Genomic DNA, 13,380 nt, shown 5'->3' with positions numbered 1-13,380 from the left:
TCATTGATCAATTTGTTTAAAAAAGTAAAATCAAATAATTCGTTGGGAAGTTTCAGACAAAGGCATGGCACCATATGGCAGATAATTCTTTTACCAGGGATAATGTCCTATATCGAGTCCATGAGGTGTTGAAGAGGCTGAATGACTCTTACTGTCAATTAACTAACAATTGGTGCATATACATTACCTTCGAAACTGTTTCAATTGCAAGTAAAAGTACTTGATTTGAATATCATTTTTGTGGAATGTGTGGTGAGTTTGAATAACCATCTGGCCTTTTGAATTCCAACTTTCCAGCATTGCTGTGATGTTGACAAGGATTTGTGAAAAAGTTTTAAATTTTAAAATGTTTTAAAGGTTTGTATTCACATTTTTCAACTGAAACTGTGCATTACTGGAATTACTTTTAAAATCTCTCCCTGACAATAAAAATAACATGTAATGCCTTCGTCAAAATACATCACAATACCATCATTAAATAGAATTAGGGATGCTATATCTAAAGCTTACAGATTTGAAATTTTTAATCCGTTGTCGTCTTTTCCATTTTGAAATTATTTCCTGGAACGCGTCTCCTCTTATTGATCCAAACAAACAGATTAATCATTGCGAGTCGCGGCCTGTAAAACTGAAACCAAACCCTCTTTAATCCTTCGTCTATCACTTATTTAGAAAGCAATTATGGCAACCCCCATTAGGTGCCTCAGGGGAACAAGACTTCAAACGCTGATGTGTCAATTTTTATAACAGAGCCTTTCGGAGATAATATATGATTGCTCAGCGCCATGTGCATTTTTTTCACCGGAGATGCCTTGGGGGCGCTAGTCGTAAATTGAGATTTCTTTTTCCATCTTTGTCATGTTGGTTTCAATCACTCCTCGTGATGAATTTTTATGATCAATAGCAAAACAGCCAGCTGCATACCGCACGTTTTTCCCGAGCTGAGTTGATTTTTGCGTAAGAGATTTTTTGTTGTGGAGTAAATTGTGATTTAGGATCTTCTTGTGTTATGTGGGGTTGTCTTCGTGGAGCGATAACATCATCCACAACATGCATTGCGGCATGGACACATTCTGAAACAATTTGGGACCCTTGGGACTCACTAATACCATCCTTGATAGAGAAGTGTTCTGAATACATGTCCTAATTACAGAGGTGTCTTGCTAAGAGAGGTTCAGCTGTATTTGGTGTAGGGTCATTGTTAGAAGTTGATTAAACGATTTTATGTCAGAATTAATGAAGTTCAATACTTGATTATTGAACTGACGAGGTTTCTGCATTTTGCCTCGGGCAGTCGGGAATATGATGGCCAGAGGGTTGCTCTTCTAATGGTGACTCAGTTGATCGGATTGATCATATTTCACACGTGGTTTAATCCTGGGAAACTGCGCCACAGGGTGTATTGAAGGTCATTCCTGACTTCTGCAAATGCTTTCTGATTTGAAAAATGTCGGTAAACAATTACAGTGTACTGTCATGAAATTAAGTGACCATTAGAGACTTTATGGGTCAATTTCTAAGTGTTAATTGAATATGTGATGTGTCAAAGTAACAAAATTTGTGGATGTAAAAATTTGGAGACCCTTATATAACTTATACCCCAGGATTGTAGTACATGTGCATTATTGTCAGGTTACAAAAATGTGCAATCGGACCGGAAGGGGTGCCTATTTCCGCATCAATGACAGCATCCCCCTTTAGTCACATTATTGACTTGACTAAAGATACAACACAGTTGGTCAGTTAGCTGGCCAGGCTCAAGCCGCCACCGCCCCGGGCAGCGTGTTGCCAATTTCATAGTTATGTGCATAGTGATGACCGGCAGACAATGGCCGTATCTTCTGCCATGTTTGCTCCTGTGATTAGTAGACTAACCTGGTCAGTCTCCTCAGGGCTGTAGCTGCATTTGGCTTGTCTCCTCGCCTTTGGTAGAGGGATGTGTCCTTGGTTCAGATTCTCTGTTTTGCACACAAAGCAGTCAATACATTCCCTGCTTGCTTTTTGAACATGACTTGTATTCCTATTTCCTCTCCAGTGTCGACAAATTCTTTTGTTTGTCTTTGTGGGATCTGTCCACGGCATCATATGTATTCATATTTCATCATATCTTGACTTCTATGATTTTGTACTACCACCCAACAAACCAGCATATCTTGGATGTCACCGCCTTCGAGGTGAAGATATTATTCCAGAGATCTTTTCTTGGTGTTTGCTACAAGCCCCCTCTCTCTTCTTTTCATTTGAACTTCCGTGACACATTCCTTCGCTTCAAATTGTCAGGTTAACTCCTCCTGTGGTAAATGGCCCAATTTCTCATGGCACAACGACAAATCGTTTGATTGATCTGAATTGAATGCAGAAGAAGAAAATCAATTCCAATTTAGTAGAAAATGGCTATGATGACAACAAAAACACCCGCTCCTACGCGTTCACGTTTTTCCATGGACATTTTTCCACTTCTGATAATTTCACCATGTCTATCCACCAGCGTTTTTATCTCTAGGTCATTTCCAAGTTGTTACACAGATAAGTTGTTTGCAAGCAAATTGCGTGCTGCAGGGTAGTCGTGACAGCCACTTCAATATGGTTTTTCTCTCGCCCTACTGTGCTGTGAAATGAAGAGCAATTTTTGAGAACACTTATCAAGTCGCCTAGAGCCATTGGTCTCGAACAGGAAAATACAATTAATGCGAGTTTTAAAAAACATAACTTTCATTCAAATTTGGTTAAATTGAGTCAGTTTCTTGCTTGGTTGCAAATGTGGTTTATTTAAAGGAAGGAGGCATATGACACCTTATCCAAATTCCAAATGAATCCTCGATTTGAAAGCCATATGTTAAGTAGATTAAGTGTTTTGTACTCGACTGTTGTTCTAGGTTGAATTTGAGGTGATCTTGCATACCGCTGCTGTTCCTAGAGTTCCTCTTTATCTCAATTACATAATGGAAGAAAGCAATCTTTGGTTGAATGATAGAAATTATCAGGTACCTCCATTCCCCCTTCTTGATTTGAAGAGCTTATTTCAAGTATTCAATTAGCGACAAGATGCGCTAAACCTCGCCAAGGAGGTCCTTAGGTTGGTGCACCTAAATCTGGAAAGCGGATTTACAATACGGGCATACCTCTCATGTGGAGAGCTCCATCGAACACCCAGATGCGTCCTCTTGACATTCTTGGTTGACATATTGTCGAGATGTAAGCACCTACTCGAATATGAAAGAGTAATGTTCGTGCACTGTTTGGTTGAGGGGCACTAGAGGCTTCGATAGCGCTCTTATGTTTGAATACTGTTCGGAACTGTTTTGTGACACTTGTGCAGATTTGCAGTCGGGCTGTCGTTGAAGTATCAAAGCAATTTGTCATAGTGATGAATAGTGTCCAACATGTGAGTGTGTTACCCCTGACTTCAGGCTGTTGTCCCATTTTGGCATCAATGTGGCACTGAGGACCACTCCACAAAATGATAAGCAAAACTAAGGCATTTGCCATCAAATACCAGAGGTCTGGCATCCAGTAGTAACCTATGGAGCGATTAGCTGTTGGCTGTAAAAGATCACACAAAAATCATGACCTCACCCTTAAATCGGGAAGGTGTATGTCAACACCAGCCAAGGAAACTGACTTCAGTCACTCCCTCTCACATGAAAAGCAATGCGTTCCTTTGAAACTCTTGGTGGTCGTTTCAGATCGAGTAGGGTCACCTCATCTGCTGATACATTTGGGAAGTTTTTACTTCAAACCATTCCATGTAGTTGCAAGTTATTAGCCATTCTTGCAATGAAAGCGTCTCCTTTATCTGCGTAATTGTGAGAGTATCGGGTTGACCATAGAATTTGCGGATGAGGGCTCATCAGTCGGGTCTATTTGTAACTTAACACGGTGGTGATACGGCCACAGTTTCAAATGCACATCTGATGTCTAGCTTTCTGCCCTCGGCCATCGATAATGGAATAGACCTGGTCTTCCTAAATGTCATTTCATTGTATTCATCGCGTTCATTGTGTCTTCTGTGAATGGCCTGCAGCGCCGTATGTTCAAGCTGTCTCATGCCTCTAGGGTGGCTGTGTGTGTAGTTTCCGCCGTTTCTACAAATACCGGAGGGTGACATCCCATGCGCCTGGGTGTATGCGTTGTTTTTGTTGTCAGGGACAAATTGTGTTAAATGATTTGTCAGCACAAAGGGCATTAGTCGAGCACTGCCGATCTTAGTGGATTAGTCACTGCGACCGGGATCAGATCGCTCCGCGGCGCTACCGTGGAACTTGACAGGCGCCATCGTTCATTCGCGCACAGAGCGTACGAGGGAGCACACGATAAATGCGGAGATATCATTATTTGTGACTCTCCAAGGAATTCGCTTTGTATCTGGTGGAAACAAATTCTGATTTTATCGCGGAGGCTTTCATTAGGTTTATATTGTGTTGAGCATGTCAGCGAGCTTGGTATTGTCTGTCGTGGGCAGACATGGATAGCCAGTGGTTGAATTGAGGATACACAAAGGTTTCTCTCGAGTGGATAATGGATCTAGTATAATACACTGACGTGTATCGTGATATTCTGGCTTCGTGCCGTGTCGTAAGTCACTCTGGTGCACAGTCAATCAGGTTGTTGGTGGAAGTAGTAACGTTTTAGCTTTGTTTGCCAATGGACAGGCTGTGCTCTTTAACTCTTGGATATGGTTGGTTTTAACTCATAGAGGAATGTTACCCATTCCCCTGATTGCTGGACCACTCTGATGTGATCACGTTGGATATATTTCTTTGGGATTATTTTGGAGATTTTTGTCGGATAGTCTCTTTGTGTAAGGATTAAGCCTCATTGGCTTGCATTCTAGGCTAATGTAAGTACATCACCACCATTATCAGTATCATCATCATCTGTTTTGATGTAAGTTGGATGGAATATGCTAGTTTTGGTTTCGACCAAGAGTGGGATTGGTTTTCTAAATTGGCCAGGAATTCTGCAGCATAGGCATTGCTTGGGCCAGCATCATATTTACTGTTACATTTCCAAGATATTGATAAGAGTGCCATGTAGCAACCAGGTGCAGAACTTTACAGCCCTACTTTAAGACAAGGGAAGTGCTGCCATGTCCCACCATATGACTTGTATGGGTAGCAAATGCATAGCACCATAATGCATAAGGCTGGTGCTCTATGAGAACCTTCATTTGTGGTGCTCAAGGGGGAATGATAGGGGATCTGTGTTCGACCACCTTTTATGGGCAGCTTGGGTCTTCACCTGGTCATTCTGTCTGTGAACAAACTGATAAACTGACTGCGACAAAAGTCAGTGCAACATTTATTGTAAGATCCATTGACTATTGATGTCAGGATCCATCCTCATGGAACAATCCCACCTTGATATTCACATTAGCTGGAGGTAATAACCCTCAAGTGGATCAGTAGGGCTCAGGGGATCACAGTAAAGAATCCTTGAAAATTCATGACTGAAAAGTGGAGCTGGAGACTAGTAAAGCTGATCCATGATTGTTCCAAGTGGTTGGAATTAAGCATGCTGTAGTCAGTCCGTGACAGGACCTCAACGAAATGACGTATAAGTGGCTTTGTAAACTACCAAATTTACTAAATCTCGAATAAAATATTCTAAAAGGGTTTGGTAAAGTCGTTATTCTTGTGGGGGAAAACATGAAAGGTAACCATGAAAGTTACATTCACATCAATGCATTGATATTGCTTTGAGATTGCGTTCCACATCTCCTGGTGTTAGAATGATGAACTAATCACGTCACTGCACTAGAATTGTACTTATTCCAATATGGCGTTTTCATATAGCAATTGACTTTATTCACTCATTGCTTCAAATGCTAAAGACTTTTTGGTCCTCTTTCTATAGAGATGTTGCAAGTTTAAAATTTCATTTCAAATTCTTGCAGACTTTCAACAAGTTTGATATGAAAATATCATCACTTATGAATTTTCTCACAAATATTTTCACATTGTGTCTTTTCAGATCAAGATCTTTTACGTCAGGAATTAAATACAAGATTTTTAGCGTCACAGGATCGTGTGGCAGCGTCAGCGATCGGTCCACCTCCGTATCTTCGGACTGAGATGCACCAGCATCAACATCAACACATGCATCAACATCAACACCAACACATGCATCAACACACGTATGAAGGCTTCCCACCCTCCCTCTCAGCGGGATCGTTGGTGCCGTCGCCAAATCCACATGTTGTAAGTATATATAGCAGAGAATTTTCCAGTATCTCTTTGGGTTTTGATTACGGTCCCTCTTGAAATCCATTTCTTGGTAAAAAAATGAATAAAAACCTTTTTACTTTCTCTGTAAGAGAAGTGTAAGAGAAGTGTAAGAGAGTATAAATTAAAAGTTCAAAATCATCTTTTTCTCACTTATCTGTAAGCTTTCAGCATCTGAAAAAATCCTTATGAAAATATTTTCTCAAACTGTCTAAGAAAATTAAAGACTGATGATCCATCATAACAAGCATTATCTAAGCCTTAAATGCTGTTCCACATGATTTGGTTACAGAAATTGGAAAGTTTTATTAAGTTGGCAAGTTTTGTCTTAAGAATGTCAGAAATGTCGAAAGCATCAAGTCATCTATGAATTATTGGTCCACCAAGCAGGTGTGTCTCTTCTCCAGTTAGACAGCTACAGAATGAAAAGAGTAATCCAACAAGTTATATTGTCAGTGTAAATAACTCCACCTGCGGTCCACTGCTGCTCAGTTGGTCTGTGTAACATTCGGTAATCCACGCACGCACAAGGACAACTCTGGTGGCTACATCAAGCAACTTATTCTTGATTAATTACGCTGCACATGCAAAAATGGCATTATTGAGCTTCCTTTTCAAGATTTCAATTAAGCTGCTGCAAGCAAAATTAAATCATCGCTTCTTTTCGTGACCGCGGCTGTCATTACTCGGATGCCAGTAGATTCATCTCATCGTGTGGTTTTAAGAAAAACACGATATGCGTTCTTCTTGAGATGATGGCTTTGTTGTGTGCGAGAATGCACCATTGAGATCGTCTTGTCGATTTGCTGAGTTTTGCAATATCTGCGATTAGCTTTAAGCTAGACGGATTCTGAGCCTAATTCTTTCAAAGTTGTCACAAACATCAGAGGGGGCCAATTATTTCTCGTCAAGTTTTTCAACAACCATTTTGATTAATGCATTCCTCGTTGAGGATAGTTTTTGGAGTGAAAGATGTGTTCATTTGAAATTGCCAGAATGCAAGAAAGATTTTCTTTTCTCTTAATTTACTTGAAGAACCAAATTTCCCATGGAAATGAAAAAGAAGTTGTTTTGAAAGCCTTCCAGCGAAATCACTGATTAAATTTAAGATATTCACTGCGCTCTCAAATATAGTTGTTACGGAGTCTGTATATGATTTGTTTGGTGTAAATTTTTGTTGCAAAAAGGACAATTTTGAACATATTTTCCAATCACTTTGCTGACAATTAAAGTTTTTATCTCTAAAACAGGATCAAACTTGTTGCACCCATTCAAAGTTATGTTAACCCTTTGAAAGAATTCTATAGAAATATAATGATAGCTTTTGAGACCTTCCCTGTTGGGGGTTTAGCCGTCATACTGTGCTTGTTTTGGTTAGAGTGACTAACCATATAGACCAGGCAAGTTGTCGGCCATTATTCGTATGTTCCCTCATTATAAATAGCCCAAGAATGGCATGAAATGATGATCTCGTGAATCAAGTGAACCATGCAGCCCCTAATTCACACCTTCAGCAATGCTGCGGCAGCACCCGTCATTTTGAATGCAGTGAAAAATGTCCGCTTTACATGCGGCAGACGATTTATCAAATGGACAATGTTTGGGTGCCTGGTATGAAATTTCAGGCTTTGTGCCAGTAAGATTAAGAAGTGATCAGATATCTATTGCAATCTTTTGATGGCACCATTTTGGCGGCTTTGAGAATCTTGCGGTTGGTTTAATGTCGTCATGCGCCATTTACTCCATCAAATAAAACGTTCAGAGTGTGAATATGCCCCCTTGATTCATAACTTGAGGGCTATGAAGGGCGTCTGGTCGGCGCAGGTTTTGTTGGCGACAATTAATAACTCTTTGCGGGTATTGTTGTTTGACGGTATGTGATCGTTGCTAACTCCATAGTTGTACGGTATGCTTATTAATTGGGAGGTACCCTTTTGATAACAATATCGATATTCTCGGGATAAAACCTGGACAACTGCAGGGTATAGGGTCAAGGAGTGAAGGACCATTCAGAAGAACACTATACACAGTTCTTGTTGCTCAAGGGGTGTGGTGAGGAATTGACAGACTTGTTGAATATAGATTTGTCATAAAGGATTTAATTTGGCCAATTTCTGCCTATATCGAACCTGAAATCTCATTAAATGTGTATGGTAGTAGAAATAATGTCAGGGGCAATATGAGTGGTCACAGCTTGACACTATGCTTTACGTACTATTCTATCAATATTGATGGAGTTGTATAACCTATGGAGAAAATCAAACATTATTCATTAGTTGAAGCTGATATTCAAATATATTCATATGTTATGATCAAATTTCAATCATCTGAAACCCGTTTCAAAGCTGAGTTTCTTCCAAAAACAAGCCTTGAGTACCTTAACAAGAAATCACAATTTCTTAAGTCTTCTGATGAGAGAATTTGTGCTCCTTACTGAATGAGTTGCATCGTGCATCCGTCTGATGTAACTTTATGACAGTCTTTAGAAGATAAGTTAGAAAGGTTACCCCTCTCTGCTTTACCTCTTCAAGTGTCTACTCCATCATGTTGTTTGCAGTTAAAAAACCTTTGAATGTCTCGGCAAGAGCCCTTCAGTGCTCTGGGCTGGATGACTTGCTTCTGCAAACTTATCAAGAACACCTTTGATCCCTGTTGACGTAACGTTGTCACAATTTGATAAAAACATCGCATCTTAACTTCAAAGTTGAAATGGTTGGAAAAAGTTTATACTAGAAGTTCACAGAAGATAGTGTTTGCCAGTGAAATGGCACTTGCCTCAATCCTTTCCTGGTTCAAGTGAAACAACAGGATAAAACTGAGAATTATTTTTCCTATAGAATAAAATCATATTTACATGAGCTTAAGAGAACTTTGTAAAGAACTCCAATTTTAAATCCTATTATATCAAGAAATAATGCGCTTCAAAAAGTTTTTTCTTCGTCATTCAGGAGTGTCACGCTTTATTGAAAAATCTGCTGGAAAGCTAAACTGTTTAATCTCAATATCTCATGGGGCCTTCGGCTATTAGAAAAACTCGCTTTGAAGTAATGCATGCAATCTTAACAACAAAGAACAGGTCTGACAGTGCAGGAAACCCTCGAGATATCTCTTTGCACAATAACTGAATAAACTTGGCGGTAACTTGCGATTTGACAGCAAGATGGTATGCCGTGATCTGAACTTTTCTGTCGTGTTAAACACAAAACTTGATTCTTTATTGATGAATCTGGTTTCTCTCTGCCCATGCTTGCGGCTTGCCTTGTGGTTGTCTTGGATGGCAATAAAGCTGAGACACTATCTATTTCATGTGCACTTGTATATTTTTGTGGGTGATGAATGCTCATTTCGTGTTGCTTTCTCATTGCAGTTTGAGAAAATGCCCAAGTATGGTTCTCCATTTATAAGACATACGGTAAGTGAAAGGAAAGGAAGGGCTGAAAATGTGCAAGAAAAGTGCTGTGTGATCAGATGAGTTACAAACACTATGAAGTTGGTTATTCCTTGATTTCCGCTATTTTGTAGCCATGCACCCTCATGTAACCCTGTGGTTTGGGCCAACTGCATGGATTGCCTGAGGGATACCACTGCATGGATTGCCTGAGGTATACCACTGGTCTGCAAGGCCCACCACTGGTAACTGCTGGAACACCACAAGCTACGATTGAAACACCACTGGTGTTTAGCTTTCCACCATTTGTTCACTGGAACCAGTGGGTTTACAACTGGAAACCATCGAAACAAATGTTCAACTTGAGGTCAACTGGTAAACCATTGGAAATATACAGCCTTTCAATTTTAAGTCAGAACATAGAAATGTCATTTGAAGTTTCTCTTAAAACTGCATGGATGTCACCGCAATATCATTAATATGATATGTATATTACACGCTTGTTGAGACCTTGAACATAAGCTGCTTCTGATGTTCAGTGCATTCAGTGCAGTCAATGGGAAACTTGGATTTTTCTCTCAAAAAGAACTGTTGTTGATCCCCTTGGCATAAACCATTCTTTGAAATATCCATCACATGAATAAAAGTCAAACAGCCTGTTCTGTTTCATGTTTTCCTTGTGTTATGCTCACTGAGCTTTTGGCATTGGCACTCTATTCTATGAACAGGCATCATTCTGAATTTTTAATGCAATTTCTATTATCGTTGGTCCCGAAAAAGAAGCCCGGGAAGCCGCACAAAAGATTCAACCTTGGTCAGTGATAATCCTTGGTGGCTTGCAGACGTCAAATCATCAGTGTGATAAGACCGGGGCAGGTCTCGGAGGATTATTAGATCTATGGTTTTTAATGGCATGTGTCTGTAATGCTGACGCTGACAGGGATCAATTTCGTAAATCCTCTCTTGGCTGCTGACTTCAGATTTATTCATGGATGAATATCAAAATCATCCCTAGAGTCTGACATATCTCGTGTTAGATGGAGCTTTGAGCTTCAAGACTAGTTTTAGCTTTCTCATGTCCCTCTGGGAGATGGGTTGACCAAAATCATAAAAATAGCCAACAAATCGAAATCTAATTTGTAGTTTCAGATTGTGGACCGCTACATATTTGTCGGTGCAGCATTTGCCCACATTTATCAAAAACTTGCTTTGACAACTTGAAGATATCTCCTATCCTGTGTCCCTTCCTGCAATGTACATAAAGCTTCTCGCTGTCTGTTTCAGATACCTGGTATGCCCGCCACTTACCCGGGTTTATCCGCCATGTTCCATCCCCCAGTGCCGGCTCCCCCTGGTGCTTCTCCCTTATCTACGGGTGTACGCGGTGGTGCCTTCCAACCAAAGGTAATTATCGTGGAAATTGGAGCTGAATTTTGTGCTTTGGTGAAGTAGTCAAAGCTTTAGAGTAACCCTAAAACTTGGGGCTGAGACTTTGTTGAGGAAATTGTAAATATTTTTTCTCCCAAATCTAAATTCATTTGAAAGAATGTCAATGTTAATACAATATTGACGTGATTTGTGCTAATTATTTAACATTAGGCTTGTGAGTTGAAAACTAGAGCTTTGTATTTTAAATGCTGTCATCCTGTGTACATGAGTTTAATTTTGCTCTGTTTCAACTTTCATTTTGTTGATTTTGATTTTACATTAGAGGCTCTTTGACTTGATTGCTATATGTTGTGCCCCCCCCCCCCCCTTCCTTGTGTTCTGTCTTTCCACCTCTTACCCACAAATTTCAAATCAACCGAAAAAATTTCAGTAAAAATAGTCATATCAGTGAAAGAGGTCACAAGTCTCGGAATTGAGAGTTCATGATATATACATGCCCACAAATTTTACACTTTTTGGTCTTTCTTGGCGAACACGGAACTGTAAAATAACAGTTCCGCATAATCACAACACTGAAGAGGACAATTGACTTGAACTAAATTACGACTTGTATAAAACACAAATGGATACCATGGCGTGTAATCCGCAGGGTCGTATCTATAACATGAATCTCGCAATCTTGATTAATGAGCCCAAGCTGTTACTTTCTCTGATAAGTGTTGACATGAAGCTTTCCCTGGGGTGACCGTTGCTGACAAATCTATTGTGAGCGACTGATTGATTACGCCAACTCTATCTAGCAGATCTGATAACTTGAGGCAATCAGGATGAACAGTCTATCTAGCTATCTAAGTCCATTTGCCAATGATATGATGCGAAACTCTTTGATTTCGTTAATGAAAAAAAAAAAGAAGTTTGTCAAGTCGTAAAAACTAAATGCACTCTACTTCGCACCTAAATGAAAAAAGCAATAGATGTTGGCACGATTTTCACGTGGCTTAGAAAGACGTTTGGGAATTAGCAATTGTTTGATATGACCCTCCTGTCACCTTTGCAGAAATATCAATACGCCACCAATATGGCAAGTATTTTCTGTGTTTATATTTGGCACTTATTCACGGACTTGGAAAGCTTTTTTTGCGCTCTCACTTCAACTGCTTCGCAAGTTATGTCATAAAACACTGGGGTGCCTTCCGTAAAATTAAGGGGGTCAACTGGTATGTCACTGATGACCAGGTGCTGCTCGCTATAGCCACAGTTTCAATTTCTGTAAAGATTATCCATTTAATTTGTGAAATGCAGGGCCAGCGAGAGGGAACTAGTGTCTATTTACATTCGAATAAGACTGCACTTTGAATTTGCCACCCTGCTTATAGATGGTGTTGTGTCTGTTGATTGTGCTGGTCTGATCATGGTCTGATATTGTCTCAAAACCAGTAAAAACTTAAACCATTTAGAATGATATTCAGTCGAAACAGCAAAAGAAAAACATGTTTTGAAGGAAGATTTCTTCAAGTTTCATGGGTTAAGAGTTCCCTGTCATATTGATTGAGTAATCCAAATGGTGGTGAAGTAACCATGAGGTTGACATGTGATAAGGAGAAATGAAATCTGTCAATCTTAGTGATGTTGAGGTTAAGGGTATCATTTCTTAACATTCCTGACCTTACTCTTAACATTTTGTCTCTTTCAGCTTCTAATTCATATGTTATATATCATATTTACAGAGAGTACCTATATGTGCCTATATCTTATCTACCTTCTTTACATTGTACCCATATCTTATTCATCTGTACCCATATTGTAATATCTTATTTACATGTGCCCATATTGCCGTGTTTACAGAACCACCCATCATCAAGTTCAATGCAACACGCACAGCTTCTAATGTCCTTTCGAGATCGAGACAAGCACGTGGCCGCGAATCCGCCAATGCAGCAGAATCAACCTCAGCAGCCCCCGCAGAAAGTTAGTGGCCCGATGCATCGTATAGTACCATCTCACCAACGCGTGTTCATTGTCCCCTTGTTAGGATCCGGCATCGTTTCTTGGGGAATGAGCACAGCTGCAGGATGACAATCTTAAACTTTGGACAAACTGAGACAAAACCAAGAAAAAAGCTATTGTCAAGAATTTGAAAATCGATAGAAATCAAGTTTTGGACAAACTATGTTTTATTCAGGTTAATGTCATCCTGCAGCTTTGCGTCGCACCTTTATTTCTTTCTCAGCAGATTTAAACATGTAGACAGAATTAAAGACTGTCTATTTTCTTTTGCATCTGTTTAAGCAGCTAAGAGAATTTTAACCTAATGATTGTGTGGCATTGCTTATGACGTGTTCTAGTGGTCACCAGAACTTGAGAACATATCAGTATTTT

The 13,380-nt window shown here is 39.8% G+C and overlaps 1 protein-coding gene across 6 annotated transcripts in view; it reads left to right on the top strand.

Annotated features, from left to right (window-relative positions):
• Nucleotides 1–13,380, top strand: part of LOC135482534 (autism susceptibility gene 2 protein-like) — a 157,606-nt gene that overhangs the window by 134,544 nt on the left and 9,682 nt on the right. For 3 of the 6 annotated variants that reach the window (XM_064762638.1, XM_064762639.1, XM_064762637.1), the window contains exons 9-13: nucleotides 5,974–6,200; nucleotides 9,592–9,636; nucleotides 10,897–11,016; nucleotides 12,059–12,082; nucleotides 12,847–12,969. In XM_064762638.1, coding sequence (XP_064618708.1) covers nucleotides 5,974–6,200; nucleotides 9,592–9,636; nucleotides 10,897–11,016; nucleotides 12,059–12,082; nucleotides 12,847–12,969 — 539 coding nt within the window. The remainder of the gene's footprint in view (nucleotides 1–5,973; nucleotides 6,201–9,591; nucleotides 9,637–10,896; nucleotides 11,017–12,058; nucleotides 12,083–12,846; nucleotides 12,970–13,380) is intronic. The other 3 variants (XM_064762642.1, XM_064762641.1, XM_064762640.1) reach the window with 2 other exon arrangements.

This window comes from Lineus longissimus, chromosome 2, assembly GCF_910592395.1.
Source record: "Lineus longissimus chromosome 2, tnLinLong1.2, whole genome shotgun sequence".
NCBI lineage: Eukaryota > Metazoa > Nemertea > Pilidiophora > Heteronemertea > Lineidae > Lineus > Lineus longissimus.
This window is presented reverse-complemented; position numbering and strand designations above follow the sequence as displayed.